At 41.6% G+C, this 15,852-nt stretch overlaps 1 protein-coding gene and 1 long non-coding RNA gene across 4 annotated transcripts in view; one reads left to right on the top strand and one right to left on the bottom strand.

Annotated features, from left to right (window-relative positions):
- The window catches only part of dync2h1 (dynein cytoplasmic 2 heavy chain 1), a 205,090-nt gene that overhangs the window by 158,072 nt on the left and 31,166 nt on the right, over nucleotides 1-15,852 (bottom strand). For all 3 annotated transcript variants that reach the window (XR_010004055.1, XM_003219289.4, XM_062974574.1), the window contains exons 28-34: nucleotides 13,800-13,932; nucleotides 13,192-13,309; nucleotides 12,041-12,153; nucleotides 11,829-11,948; nucleotides 8,104-8,254; nucleotides 6,953-7,155; nucleotides 5,253-5,435 (exon numbers count right to left, since the gene is read on the bottom strand). Coding sequence is in view for 2 of the 3 variants with exons in the window: in XM_003219289.4 (XP_003219337.2) it covers nucleotides 5,253-5,435; nucleotides 6,953-7,155; nucleotides 8,104-8,254; nucleotides 11,829-11,948; nucleotides 12,041-12,153; nucleotides 13,192-13,309; nucleotides 13,800-13,932 (1,021 nt within the window). In the remaining variant the exon portion in view is untranslated. The remainder of the gene's footprint in view (nucleotides 1-5,252; nucleotides 5,436-6,952; nucleotides 7,156-8,103; nucleotides 8,255-11,828; nucleotides 11,949-12,040; nucleotides 12,154-13,191; nucleotides 13,310-13,799; nucleotides 13,933-15,852) is intronic.
- LOC134297346 (uncharacterized) lies at nucleotides 11,167-13,336 on the top strand. The gene is made up of 2 exons (XR_010004056.1): nucleotides 11,167-11,284; nucleotides 13,124-13,336. It is a non-coding gene; the product is annotated as an uncharacterized LOC134297346 (long non-coding RNA).

Here is a 15,852-nt window from a genome sequence, read left to right as displayed (position 1 = left end):
CCTTCTCCTACTGACAATATTCGTGCTTTCTCTGATCAAATGGTCAGAATGGCCGACGCCCTGGGTTTGGAGATCAAGCAGACTTCCAAAGCAGTGTCTGATCCAGTTTTCAAAAGGGTGCAGGCCCAAGCTCCGCCGGCCACGCTACTCCCTTTCCTGCCTTATCTCTTGGATGTTATCCAGGCCTCCTGGAAAACCCCTTCCTCCATTCCTCCAACCTCGAAGAGGATCGAGACTTGGTACCGTACCGACGATGATACCTTGGAGTGGCTAAAACACCACCCCGACCCCAACTCCCTGGTCGTCAAGGCCTCTCAATCCTCAGGTCGTCAGTCGAACACTCCGGCCGACAGAGAAGGGAAGCGCTTCGACGCTGTGGGTCGAAAACTTTACTCTGGAGCCCTTTTGCTTGGCCGGATGGCAAACTATGCAGCCTGCATGGGCGCCTACCAGCAAATTATCTGGGAGAAGGCACAGCCCTTCTTCACTAAGCTGTCGGACGAAGACCGCTCCGTCCTTTCTACCCTCCAACAGGAGGCTGACTCGCTTGCCCACCATCAAATACAGATGGCGAAGCATACAGGCGATACAGCGGGCAAGATGATTGCTCACGCGATATCCATCCGTCGTCACGCCTGGCTGAGGTCTTCAGGTCTCTCCTCATCTTCCAGACAGGTCATTGAGGACCTTCCCTTTGATGCACTCGGACTATTTAACTCCGGTACCGATGACAAGCTCAAGTCTAATCATGACTTTAAAATTCTTGCGTCTAAATGTGGTGACCAACCGCAACCACAGCGCACCCGCTGGTTCCCTCACCGCTTCCGCCGCTTCCCGCCACAATCTTTCCGGCACCATTCTTTCAAGCGGCCCTCTGGCTCGAACAATCAAAGCCATCACCAACCTCGTCGGGGACCTCATCCGCAAAAGCAACGCGGTCGAACCACCCCCGCTCCTCCGCAGGCTAACCGGCGTGCCTGATGCCATCCCCTACCAAAGCTCCTCGTCCGCTACCGATGTAGAGCCCACGCTACCTCGACCCTCCTGTGCCTTCGCCGATCGCCTGGCCCCCTTTTACAGTCAGTGGGAATCCATTACTTCAGATGCATGGGTTCTTCGCATTGTCCAAGACGGCTACGCCTTAGAGTTCACAGAGCTCCCACCTACAGGTCGCATTCTCTCTTCAACTCCTTCTCCAGAGATACTGGCCGAAATCGATGCCTTACTGGCCAAAGGGGCCATCCGTCCCTCCCCTCCCGAACTGGATCCTCTAAGTTTCTTCTCCAGATACTTTACAGTCCCGAAAAGGGGGGGCGGGCTACGCCCCATTCTGGACCTAAGGGCCCTCAATATATTCATTCGCCCTTCCAAATTCAGGATGGTCTCTATTGCCTCTATCCTCCCGATGCTGCAGCGGGGAGACTACTTTGCCTCCATAGACTTACGAGATGCCTACTTCCACGTGGCGATACGGGAGGCTCACAGACGGTTCCTCTGTTTCAAAGTTCTCGACCAAACCTACCAATTTACCGTTTTACCCTTCGGTCTTGTCACGGCTCCAAGGGTCTTTACCAAGGTCGTCGCCGCCGTAGCGGCCCACCTCAGACTACATGGCATCACGGTCTTTCCTTATCTGGACGACTGGCTTCTGGTCGGGCCCGACCCTGTTCTTCTCGAAAGCCACGTCTCCTTCACGCTGCGTCTTCTAGAATCTCTCGGCCTTCAACTCAACGCCGAGAAGTCAAATCTCTCCCCGTCGACCCAAATCCGGTTCATCAGAGCCCTCTTCGACTCCGTCACAGAGACTGTTTCACTACCGCTCGACAGATTCCTAGCTCTCCGCCACCAGATCGCCCTATGTCGATCCGCCCGGAGGGTCAGAGCCCGTGCCATTCAAGTCCTTCTAGGCCACATGGCCTCCACGGTTCTCACGACCCCCTTTGCCAGGCTGCATCTTTGGGTCCTACAAAGGTGGTTTATAGACACTTTCAAGCCGTTCTACCACCACAACTCCAAGTACTTGTCGGTACCGTCGATCGTCCGCCAGTCCCTTTCATGGTGGACGTCTCACCGGAACGTGTGCAGGGGCCTTCCATTTCATCCAACCCTGCCTTCGCTAACCATAACCACGGACTCCTCCACCTACGCTTGGGGAGCCCACATGAGCGGTCTAACGGTCCAAGATCTTTGGTCCCCATCCGAGAGGGCCAACCACATAAACTTCCTCGAGCTTCTCGCCATTCTCAAAGCCCTGAAAGCTTTCTCCCGCCTCATCTGTCACAAGTCCATCCTCATTCAATCGGACAATCTGGTAGCAGTATTCTACATCAACAAACAGGGCGGTACGGGCTCGAGGAAGTTAATGCACCTCTCCTCCCGTCTCTGGTTTTGGTGCATAGCCCACGACGTACAGGTCTCCGCGATTCACCTTCCGGGTGCCCAAAACGACTTGGCGGATGCCCTCAGCAGGATGACATCTTCCTCTCACGAGTGGAAGCTCGATCCCGAGATCCTTGACAATCTGTTCCTACACTGGGGACGGCCTACTCTGGATCTCTTCGCGTCTCCCCAGAACGCTCAGCTACCCCGCTACGGAGCGAGACTTCCCCCGAACTCCTTCCCCGGCTGCCTAGGGGACGCCTTTCTGCTGGACTGGTCAGCGGAGATGCTTTATCTTTTTCCACCGATTCCCCTCATACCGAAAGTTCTCGAAAGACTCCTCTCGATTTCGGTCACAGCGATTCTTATAGCTCCGGCCTGGCCCTGCCAACCGTGGTATCCAGCCCTTCTTCGTCTCTCCAGAGGGACGTTTCGCCCTCTACCTCCCTCGCCGCACCTTCTCTCGAGAGAGGACGGTCAAATTCTTCACCCGGACCTTCCTTCCCTTCATCTCACTGCATGGAGGATTCTTACCTAGCCTCCCTTCCGCAGAATCTGCAAGATGTTCTTCGGGCAGCACATAAGCCGTCTACTACCAAGGCTTATACCTACAAACTCTCTCGCTTTCACGCCTTCCTTCGATCCCGTAATGTCGACGCCTTTCCAACCTCGGTATCGGTGGTCCTCGACTTCCTCATGACCCTCGTCGAGAAGAAACTCTCTCTCGCTTCTATTAAGGCTTACCTCGCAGCTCTTTCCTGGTCTTTTCAACGCCATGGTCAGCCATCTCTCTTCTCTCACCACTTGATCAAAACATTTCTCCGAGGCTACAACAACATCTGCCCACCGTCGCTACCACCTACGCCGGGCTGGAACCTCGAACTTGTACTCTCTCAACTCACTTCTGCTCCCTTCGAACCGCTTGCCTCGACCGATCTCCGATTGCTTTCGTGGAAGCTGGCCTTTCTAGTGGCAATCACGTCGGCACGACGGCCATCTGAGCTTGCTGCTCTCAGGGTCGATGAGCCTTACCTACGTTTCCACCACGACCGCGCTGTTCTCCGCCCGGACATTACCTTTCTCCCTAAGGTGGTGTCAGCTTTCCACCTCAATCAGGACATTGTCCTACCAGCTTTCTTCTCTAACCCCTCCTCTCCTCTCGAGCAAAAACTGCACCTTCTCGACGTTCGCAGGGCACTCCTCTTCTACAGGGACCGTACCAAGGACATCCGTAAGACTCAGAGACTCTTTGTCGCCTATGCCCCGGACAAGTTGGGTAACCCCATCTCTTCCCAAAGGTTGTCCCATTGGATTGCTCAGGCCATTGAGTTGGCCTACGAACTAGCCAAACGCCCTCCTCCTCCATCCATCCGTCCGAGATCAACTAGGGGCCTCTCGGCTTCGACCGCCTTCCTTAGAGGTATTCCGCTTGACTCCATATGTAAAGCGGCAATCTGGTCGAACCCTCTTACATTTGTCTCTCACTACAGGCTAGACAATAAAGCCCTAAAAGACTCGGCCTTCGCAAGATCAGTACTCTCATCTTGCCTATCCTGACTCTCAAACGTCCTTCTTCTCCCTATACTCACCCGCAGGTGACTCTCTATACCTCTCCTTCAAGTTATGGGCCAGTTTTTCTCCCCATACCTACCTCTGGGGATATGTTTTTCCCTGATTGTGTTGAGCAGTTGCTCTGTTGCTTTGTAACACCTTATTGATCCTGGCGGGTATGTCAAATTGTATGATGTTTTCCCCTCTCCCCCTGGGAGAGCGTTTATATGCACTATACGCAATTGCGTGTTTCTATTATGTTTATTAAGTATTTTCTATATGTTATGTTTTTTCTTCTACTATGCTCATGTTGGCATTGCACTGGTCCTTTTCGGACAACTTTTACACCGGTCTCTCGAGACTATTATCTCACTGTGTCCTAATGCACTGGTCTTTGGGGCTGTTTTCTCATGTGTCCTAATAAACTTATGTTTGGACATTCACTGCTTGTCGGGTTTGCCTTGTCCCACCATCCGGGACCTTAGCGTGTCAGTCTCCATTAGTGTGCATTTACAGAGTACACGAAGAAAAAGGACAGGTTGCTTACCTGTAACCATGTTTCTTCGAGTGTACTCTGTGAATTCACACAAACCCGCCCTTCCTTCCCCTCTGGCAAACCTCTCCCTTTCTCGTTGCCTTGGCGGCGTAGGAACTGGAGAGCGGGCGCCTGGGGCTGCCTTATATGCCCCTTGGGAAGGGGGCGTGGTTACCGCCAAAATTTGAACTTCAGCTTGGAAGAGTTTCCGTCGGAACCTGCGCAGGTGCAGCTTCTCCATTAGTGTGAATTCACAGAGTACACTCGAAGAAACATGGTTACAGGTAAGCAACCTGTCCATATTTTGTTTAACTTCAGATGCTTTAATCTTGCCTTTCACAACATGGTTTCAAAGAGGCTTACAAAGCAATCAGCAAATAGAATAAAAGAGTAAATTGATAAAATAGTAAAATATGGAAAAGTGCTAAATAAATAAAAACATAGAAAATGAAAAAATGTAATATGAAAACAAAATAAAGCATTTTGATAAAAGCAAGAAAAAGCTATTAAAAGCACATACATTTTAAAAAAAAAATTACAGCAAGAGAACAGGACAGGATTTGATGGCTAAAACACTGGCAAATGTGTCCAGAAGAGAATTTGCAGTTTAGGTACCAAGCCTCAGACAGCTTTTTTTTCTGAACTCCAAAATTGAGAGTCTATTGGAGTCCATCAAAAGGTACATTTGAAGAACAGTGAGATTTATGATAGACCATCCAGGCTATTTAGGGCTTCATAAGGGCTACATTGTAAAGTATGAATGTTGTTAGTGGTATGCATTACTCACTTCATCACAATTAAAAACCAAAACTTGTCTTCCAAGCAGTCCTCCAAGAGCCTTTACAGATTCTGTTTTCCCAGTTCCAGCAGGACCATAAGGATTTCCTCCAAGGCCCATCTTCATAGCTTGTGTAAGCGTGAGGTAGCATTTGTCAGTCAGTGGTGTGTAAACAAGTTTTGGAGAATTACCCTACATACATAAAATATAAACAATACTAAATACAATGTGATTTAAAATAAATGCAACTTAAACATTAGCATGTAACATAGGCAATAAAATAACCAACCCCTAAATAATAAATACAAAATTTGCTTAAAACCATGGAAATGTGCAACATCCATATTCGTACAACTTTTCTTGCAAAAACGGTTAAATTTGTTACACAATTAAGGAAGGCAAAAGTAAAACATGATAACATAGTAGTTATCTTTTTAAGGTTTTTTCCCCTGCAAGACATTTAGGTGGAATACCATAGTTTTTACTACAAAGATGATTTTAAATAAATAGCCGGTGCTTTGAATGCGATTTCCTGCTTCTTGGCAGGGGGTTGGACTGGATGGCCCAATGAGGTCTCTTCCAGCTCTACTATTCTATGATTCTATGATTCTATTATTCTAGCCAACTGAAAGGAATTTGAACTGGTTCAGGACTATGGCATGACAAAACAAGGCTTGAATACTTGTTCTCACTGCCTTTTCATAGAATCTTAGAGTTGGAAGAGACCTTGTGGACCATCCAGTCCAACCCCTGCCAAGAAGCAGGAAAATCCCATTCAAAGAACCCCCGATAGATGGCCTCTGTTTAAAAGCCTCCAAAGGAGGAGCCTCTACCACAGTCTGGGGCAGAGAGTTCCACTACTGAACAGTTCACAGTTAGGAAGTTTTTAATGTTTTGCCCCCTATGACAATGACATTGAACTATTATATTGTCTTTACTAAGTATAATATAGTTTGACATTTATTGGTTTAGTCAAAGGCAATCAGAGAGTTAATTGAAAGACGCAACATGAAATAACATCTCCTCAGGATCTCAAGAGGCATTACTTGCCCAGTGAGACCCTTGCATGGGTTAGAAAGATATGGAAACTGCTGGACTTTTTGGAGCCAAAAGATTAAAAGAACAGAACATTAAGGTACACAGAAGAACTAATGGAAATCTAATAGGGTTTTACTGCCTGCATCAGATTCTAGGGGAAGCCCAACTGGAAAAGAAATGCCACTTCATTATGAGATTGTTTGTAGAAAGTTGTGTTAGAATCTTCTAGTTATTTTGAACTTGGTTCTATATTAGCTTTAAAATAATTTTGTAACTCACAAATCTGTTGCAATATAACTAAAGGAAGCAGTACATGGAGCAGTTGTTCTAATCTCTCAGAAAGAAAGAGGAAAATGATCAGAAACAGATCCTTGGCAGGACTTAACTTTACTCCTGCCTTTGGAATCCCAATAAGGATTTGGTGGTGGCAAGCTATCCAGAAGATATGCCACCAAATGAAAGCCCTGTCTTTCATTCAAATGTTTAAGAAAGCAGTCTCTAGAACACAAACCTAGCTAGAATCACTCTCTCCCTCCCTATCTTTTTCTTTCTCTCTCCACACACACACACAAACACACACACACACATGCCATTTACATGTAAAGAAAACTATCTGTGCCCGTGGAAAGGGGACAATTTGAATGAGAGCCTTCAAAATGTAAAATCAGTACCTGATATTCATATGTGTACTGCAATTCAGCATCCACCATTTGAATGTAACACTTTTTATCTTTAAGATAAAATCTGAGTTGTTTCTTCCAAGCCCAGTCATCAACACTGTTCGTCTGGACCTCATTTAGTTGTCGTACAATATCAATGTTATGAATAATATCAAGAATAAGAGCTTTAAGCTTCAGCTCAAGAATTCCAGACTCTGAGGAAAAAAGATAGACTATCTTTATTTTTTCTCTCTCTCATTATATTCTCATAAATTATGCTTAAGGATGAAAGATTATAATAAATAGATTTAAACAGTAAGACTGTAAGCATGTTTCAAAAATCTTTTTAGCCATCTGTTTCCAATATGCCATTTTACATCTATCTGCCAAAGGATCACTTCATTAACACTAATTCCCTAGATTCTAGGCTTGAACAACTAAGGAAAGAGTGCAATTGTTTCAACTCTTACTGCATGGCACTGCATGCCCTTCTAAATCCTCTCAAATCTCAAGAGCCTTCTCAGTGGTGGCCCCTTGACTGCGGAACTCCCTCCCCAGTGATATTAGGGCAGCTCCCTCTCTCCTGCCCTTCAGAAGGAAAGTGAAAGCCTGGCTCTGGGGTCAAGCCTTTGGAGATTAACTACAGTGCAGTAGTAACTATTAAATATGTGCAATGATTCTGGGAACGGCCCCAAATTACTATTGTGGATGTTTATATGTTTTAATGTGCTTTTTAATTCTAGTTTTTAAATTTTAACTTGAATGTATTTAATTGTCTGTTGTCTAAAGGCATCAAATAGTTGCCTTGAGTCCCCTTTGGGGTAGAAAAAGGTGGGTAAATAAATAATAAGTAAATAAAAATCTCTCTTCTCTAGACTGCATAAGAATTTCACATCTCCCCCATTCAGTGAAATTTGCAGTCTTAAGATACAATGGAAGGCCTTTTGTTCTAAATTACCAGATGCAGGAAATGCTATGCAATGACAAGTATATAATCAAAAAGGATATAAGTTGGACAAATCACAGTAATCAGATATTACATTATACCCATGTAATTGAAGAAACAAAATTATTAATGTAATGAATAACAGCAAGGTGTGTTTCATATATGTAGTTTCTTTTCCAATCAGTTTGAAAAATAGACCTGCTAATCTTTTCCATACCTGCATTACTTGAATCTTCTGTATTGGTGTCTATGCTGGTGTAATGCTCCAATTTAGCCATTAGTTCTAATTCTATCTGTTGCAAATTGCATTCCTTGATTGCATATTCAACATCTTCTGTGAACTGAATTTGCTCAGCTAAACAAAGAATCTATTGGAAAAAATAGTATTAGTATAAAAACATGTTTATTCATTTGGATGTATCCGGAGAGAGCTATTTGAACAGATCTTCCATTTTAGCTAAATTAAATAAAAGGTCAATATCTGAATATTCAAAGCTAAGGAGAAAACGAAAGCATATAAGGTTGATTCAATTGCTAATGACACATGCCTGTAATACAAGAATATTTAAGGAAAATATGTGTTGACACTTCCTCCTAGTAGTCCCTCAAGACATACATGAATTATCCAAAGCCATATAACAGTACTAAAAACATTTGCAAGTGTCTGAAGCAGTCACAATTTCTGCCTGCTGTTGCTTAATTGGTGGTGCATCTACACCAGACATCCACAAACTGCGACCCTCCAGCTGTTTGGGCCACCAACTCCCAGAATTCTTGACCACTGAACAAGCTGGCTAGGGCTTCTGGGAGTTGGAGGCCCAAACAACTGGAAGGTCACAGATTGAGGACTGTAGAATTAATGCAGTTAGACATCACTTTAACAATTATGATTAAATGCTATGGAATCATGGGAGTTGTAGTTTAACAAAGAACTGTATGTTTACAAGGTTTTTAGCCTTCTCTGCCAAACTACATCCACCAGGATTAAGCCATAGAAGTTAAAGTGTTGTCAAATGGCATTTGTTCTACAAAGTGGATGCACCCTGGAACTCCTCGTTTTTTGCTGAAAGCTGCTGCAACTTCTCAAAAAGAATAGAGGGAATTTACACAGCCAGTAAGGTATACAGGACTCAGGTTTGTTGGGATTCCTGAAACAGGGAGTTATCTGCTTATAGATCACAAACTGATGAAATGCAATATAAAGCCATTCTAAATGACACTAAAATTAATGTGCTGTTTAACAACACCATATTCATATTCTTTTTTTGACTTTTTGTTCAATGTATGCAGGACCTTCAAAGATGTATAAAGGGCATTGTTTATGTACAATTCCTTTTAGTTACATATTGATTTCAGTTAAATCTATTTGATTTGATTCAGAGTTACAATACTAAAATGAAAAATGATTGGTCTGAAACATGTTACCCCAACTCTGGACTGCTACAGGACTCCATCTTATGCCTCATGCTATTTAATATCTCAATGAAATCACTGGATGAACTAATTAGGAACTCAGTATTAGGTGCTGTGGCAGATACGGCCCAATCAGAATACCTGCAAGTGCCCTAAGAGCAACTACGACAACATCAAATTTACACATGCTGCACCAAAGTCCTCTTAAGATAACATAAAAAAGAGTGGAAGTAATATCCTTAGAAGGTATTTATCAGCTAAATTATTGTATTTTCTGGTGTATAAGACTACTTTTTAACCTAGGAAAATCTTCTCAAAAGTCAGGGGTCGTCTTATAGTGCGGGTGCTGAAACTTCTGAGCCAGACTGGAGAATCTGCGGTCACCGCATATGATGAGGAGTGGAAAGAAGTGACTTAACGCGATCCCAATGACGACTTGAGGGAGCGCCTCATCGGGAAGGTGTAAGTGAAGGGCGGAGCAAGCTGCAGGCGTTCGTGACACCCGGGGTATGGAAAAAAGAGATAGAGCGGCGCTGTGCCCAGAAAAACATGCATCTTTCACCTGTCTAGCCCGCCCTTGTATCCTATTATCATACCTCCTTCTCTGCCTCTCTGATCTCGCTCCTGGGAACTGCAGTGAAGTGGCACAGGCGCACATGTGTGAGATCTGAGAGGCAGAGAAGGAGGTATGATAATAGGATAGGGCAGGCCAGACAGGTGAAAGAGGTGTATTTGTGCGACCGCTCTGATAGTCTTTTTGTTTGGTGTGCATTGGAAGAAGGGTAGTCTTATACAGTGAGTATATTCCAAACTCTATATTTTAACTGGAAAAGTTGGGGATCATCCTACGGCCAGTCGTCTTATACACCAGAAAATACAGTAGCTAATCACTGTGAAAAGAGGAGAGGCATTCAAGCATTTGATGTCCTTAGAGTCCCAAAGCAGAGAACAATTTCCCTTGTCAAAAACCTGTAGATCTGTTTGTTTATTACAGCTCTAGACAAATCGATCGATTGATGGATAGATGGATAGCTACTTGCCCTATGTAAAGTAATCTTATTGTGGCATTTATAGTTTTGTAATTTGTCTAGCCTCACAAGTTTTACAAGTAAGGAAACTATACAACTCTGAGAAGTTGTCTGTTATATTTATAAATACAGTAGAGTCTCACTTATCCAACATAAACAGGTCTGCAGAACGTTGGATAAGCGAATATGTTGGATAATAAGGAGATATTAAGGAGAAGCCTATTAAACATCAAATTAGGTTATGATTTTACAAACCAAGCACCAAAACATCATGTTATACAACAAATTTGACAGTTCAATACGCAGTAATGCTACGTAGTAATTTCTGTATTAACACATTTATTACCAAAATATCACGATGTATTGAAAACATTGACTACAAAAATGTGTTGGATAATCCAGAACGTTGGATAATCGAATGTTGGATAAGTGAGACTCTACTGTAATGTGTTTATACAGATCCATACATCTTTCCAAAAGCGACTGTGGTTGTGGTAGGAGCTCAGCATCTTCAGTTGTGATCGAAGCAAAGTATGTAGTATGTTTTCAAGAAAATCCCATATGAAGGCATAATTTGCACAGGTGCTACTAGCCAAGCAGCTGGATGCTGGTATGTACTAAAGGAAAGTTAATATACTGAAGTTGGATATTGGTAAGTCAGGAGATCTGTGGACTGGTCATTCTCAGGTCCAGGAAAGTAACCTGCCCTGAATGGAGTTGCACTCTGCCTGAAATAGCAGATATGTAGCTTAGCAATACCTCTAGATCCATCTGTGTCATAAGAAGCTCAGGCAGACTTTGTAACATTATGTGCTAGGAGCCACTTACAGCCTGTTCCAGACAAAGATCATCTGGCGGAGCATGTTGTGAGCTGAAACTTACTTGATTATATTATTCCAATGTATTCTACTTACGGCTTCCATGAAGATCATTTTGAAATAATGGCCAAGGACTAAGGTATGTTGGGTAGAAGCTCCTTTGGATCATATCAGAAGAAGTGAGAGGTGAGAGGAGGTGGGGGAGGGCCTTATCTGCTACAGTACTTCACTTGTGGAACGTTCTCCCCTCAGAGCCCACTGGTGCTGACAGAGACTAATTTTCAGTACCAAATTACAATATTTTTTATAATTGGTAATTCCCAAAGGAAAATAATTTATTTGAGAATTAACCATTTTGGAAAAAACTATCAATGTTTTCCAGTGATATAATTGATGAATTGTTTAATATGTTTTTAGACCCTTTAACATTTTCCCCATTGATTTAGATGTTACTTATTCTAAATCATTTTACATTATTATCTACAAGCTGCCCTGAGAGACTGTGTTATAAGGCAAAACATCAATATTCTTAAAAATAAATAAAACACTCATTTATTTCAAAAAATCTACTTAATGTTCGAGGTCAAGCCATTAACTTTAATACACAGTACAAATTTCTAATAAAGCTTTGCTTTACATCATTTGAATAACTATTATCCAGCAAAGATAGAAATAAATCCTACCTGAGAAGGAAAAAGTGATGGATCAATTGACCCTTGTGATCTTTTTCCGGCAGTTACGCAGTCAATCAATAGTTGTTTCAATGTCTCCTTCATTTCTAATGACAACTTGTGTAGCCAAACCTGGCAAATAAGTTATCAGGAATTATCAGAAACACTATAAAATATTCATCTTTCTTAGACTGTGATGTTATGCTTGGAGTTTATTTTCTTACCTCAACATCATTGGACAGAAGGATTTTATTTTTAAATGGTACAGTTTCACCCTCTAAAGATTTCATTGCAATTATGTGTTTAAAATCTTCATCAAAGCTCACACTGTGGATTCCTGTTAATTGACAAGATCATTTCCTATTAAATATAATTTATACTTAATAAAATTAAGTATACTTAATCAAAGTTCACACTGTGGATTCCTGTTAACTGACAATATCATTTCCTATTAAGTATAGTTTATGGAGTCCCCCAGTGATGCAGCAGGTTAAACCGCTGAGCTGCTGAACTTGCTGACCGAAAGGTCGGCGGTTCAAATCTGGGGAGCAAGGTGGATTCCCACTGTTAGCCCCAGCTTCTGCCATCCTAGCAGTTCGAAAACATGCAAATGTGAATAGATCAACAGGTACCGCTCCATGCAGTCATGCTGGCCACATTACCTTGGAGGCATCTACGGACAACGCCGGCTCTTGGGTTTAGAAATGGAGATGAGCTGTGGCATGCATAAAGGGACATATTTTCATTTATGGTGGGAATGCCCCCAGGCGAAGAGTTTTTGGAATAACATATTTATAGAAATCAGTAACATTGTAGGTTTAAGCATCATTCCGGATGCGAGGTTAGCATTATTAATGGAAGCCACAAAGTTGAATTTAGAAATGGAAAAGAAAGAATTGGTGATTATTTTACTCACAGCGGTAAGCTTTGTGTTTGTGTGTGTGTGTTTTAAAGAACTACCATTCCAGTGTTTACTGTATTTTGATCTTTGTTCTGTACATTTTAATATATGTATTCTATAGAAATATGTGAATTTTCCATAATGCTTTATAATTATGTGTTTTTAACTGTGTTGTGCCCCAATTCAAGTTTCAGGGAGAAGTGGGTAAAAATACTATTATTATTATTATTATTATTTCACAATTTCCTGGAATATATAAAAAGGAATCTATTTATTTCAAGGTAGATTCTTATTGATTCCTTTTTTCAGTTCAACATCTGAATGGAAGGGGGTAGAGTAAACGTATCAGGAAGACATCATTTTCTATCCCTACAAGGTGTGAACAAAATTCTTCATTTCCACACAGATTAAGAAGAAAAGAAAGAATGAAAACTCTGGAGCCCAAAAGCCCCAATGAAAGAATTTATAGCTTACCAGCAAAAAGCTTCTTCAAGTGAGACTGAATAACTAATGGATTAGTGGACTGCCCCAAGATTTCCAGAAGATCATCATCCCCAATGAAATAGAATCGAGGAAATGCAGAACGTTTTTCCTGTTTAAAAATATATAATTCACTCTACATTTCCAAGACACTCAATTAATTCATTTTTAGTAAGTGCCACACCAATACTGTGGAACAGCATTTTGTAAATACTTGTAACATCCATATTCCGTTTCCGCAAGGACAGGTATCAGAAAATAATGACTTGGTGAGCAGTCAAATGGGAAATAAGTAATTTCAATGTAATAAAACATTCTCATCTATTAGGAGGACTCTTATATACAGAAATTGGCCAGCCATGCTTTTCCCCACAAGGCAATTCAGACTCAGTATCTGTTTTTCCAACCAAGAGACAATTGCAAGGCTACTGAGTACAACTGATCTTAATTAGACAGTCTTAGGGAGGGAAATGTTGTTCCCCTGTGTTGACAGGGTTTTTTCTAGATTCTTCCACAAACATTGTGACACAGTAATATTTCAATTTCTGTAGCCTTTGAATGATTGAGTTCACCATTAGAGAAGAATGATTTTAAAAATTTACCTCCAAGAATTCATTTAAGGATTTTTGACACCTCTGAAGCTGGTCAAGAATAGTTATCAAGGCATTTCTTATTCCTGCTCGAAGGTTCAATGATATTATGCGGTTGTCTAGCTTGATATCCATCAATATTGATCTTTAAAAAGAAATTGCAAGGTGTGACAAAATGCCATCACATATTTTTTGGCTTAAATGTGAAGGTCAGATATGAATATCTAACTAATCATTTAGAAAGGCTAAAACAGTCTTAGCTAACCAAATACCCTTCAAATATACAGAACTACATTCTCCATTGTCCACACACTAAATGCTTATTGAGATGGTTGGAGTGCCACCCAAACCACTGTGAAAGTGCCACACTGGGGAAGGCTGGAATAAAAAAAAACTAATTATTTTGTCCAGTGAACATGTATCTTCACAGAAGTGGGCCTTGCACCTGCATAGATCCTCTGCTTGAATGGCATTGCTGTATCTGATCCAGGGCCAATTACTTCCTAAGGACTGAAGCAATTTAATCAACCTTTAAGTTATCATTTTAGCTTTGAAACGTTCTTCCTTATTCCCTAAGCTTAAAGTATTTAAAACTATTTTAATATGTTTTTGTAAGTGTTACTATAAAACCTTTCCAATACCTAACTCATTCCCAATACCTAACCCATCTTCCTCTTCCAAAATTCATTACTCCATTTCCTCCTGCCAATCTTAATCTCTGTCCTCATCAAAACATCTCAGATATTTAGACCTTCTTCATGCTTTCTAGGTATGTCCTTCTTTGATCCCTCATCTTAATTTATTTTTATAATTCCTCTTTTTATTGCTAGACTGCTCCATCTGTGTATGCCTTTTGTTTGCTTTCTTTCTTATGTGTTCTATTTGTTGATGTTTCTTTCTCGTTCTGAATAAATTCATTATGTTAGTGTTGTAATTCATGAGTTTTATGCATCATATTGTTGTCTGAAAGTATTTTATGCATTCTTGTGCTTTGTCCATCAAATGTTTAAATTCATTGCTTACTGACTCTTTTATTAAATATATTGTAGCTCTGGAAATATATTCTAAATACCGCACTAGGTGGCAAGTCTAAATCACTTATCATTGCTACTGTATCATATTGTAAATTTGAATTTTTATTAGGAAATGGTTCACACTGATAAGAAACAGTTTACTCTCCAATCTTATTTACTGTATCTCAATGTATTTCCATTAAATATTTTATAACCTGCCGAATGAAGCTTCTCTATTCTGCTCCTCACTCTTTCTGCTCTCAATTCACTCATATAAGAATGGTGATTCTGCTTTCCCTGGCCACTTTTGTTTGTCTTCTGTGAATAAGCAGATTTGTTGTTCATCTTTTTTATAAACTTGGTAATCACCACTGTGTTTTCCTTTTTTGCGATCTTTATTTAAAATTTTGGCCTCCTTTCCTTCTTATTCTCTCTGGAGGTTGTATATTTCTCAGTTCCTCCTTTTCCCCCCAGAGACACACTGGGCAACAGTCATCGAGATTCTAATATTTTCTAATTTTTCATGCTTCTTGATCTATTGTTCAGTCAGTTTGAGGATTGCATCTTTATTTTTCAGTTCTGCCTTCTTCACACACACACCCTCCCATTCATAACTCACAATTAATCTATCGCTGTTAGGGACTAAGATATATGACAATATGCAGAAGTGTAAACAATGTCAGGTTGGTAGAGCAGAAATAAAAAAATCTGATGGATAAGAGGAAAGCAGTGACAACAACAACAAGAAAAGGTGAGAATAGGCACCTTTCAAGTCTATCAGGGTAAATCAGTTTCCTCAATGAAGAAATGGAAGAATCGACCAGAGAGTGACCATTCTGAACTTTCAAGGCTCGTATAATGATTGTCCCCCCAACCCCCAAAATGTTTAGGATCTAGATATTGCTCTTGATGTGGACATAGAGAAATCGAGGAGAGAATAATTTTGGTGAGATAGAGCACTGCTTCTTAAACTGTGGGTCCCAACTCCAAATGGGGTTCCTCTAACTAAATGTTGGAGTCCTAAAAATTGGGCAACAGTAAACATTGTCACC

This window comes from Anolis carolinensis, chromosome 3 (assembly GCF_035594765.1).
Source record: "Anolis carolinensis isolate JA03-04 chromosome 3, rAnoCar3.1.pri, whole genome shotgun sequence".
In the NCBI taxonomy this organism is placed as follows: domain Eukaryota; kingdom Metazoa; phylum Chordata; class Lepidosauria; order Squamata; family Dactyloidae; genus Anolis; species Anolis carolinensis.
Note: the sequence above shows the minus strand (reverse complement) of the source record. Positions and strands in the feature narration are given on the sequence as shown.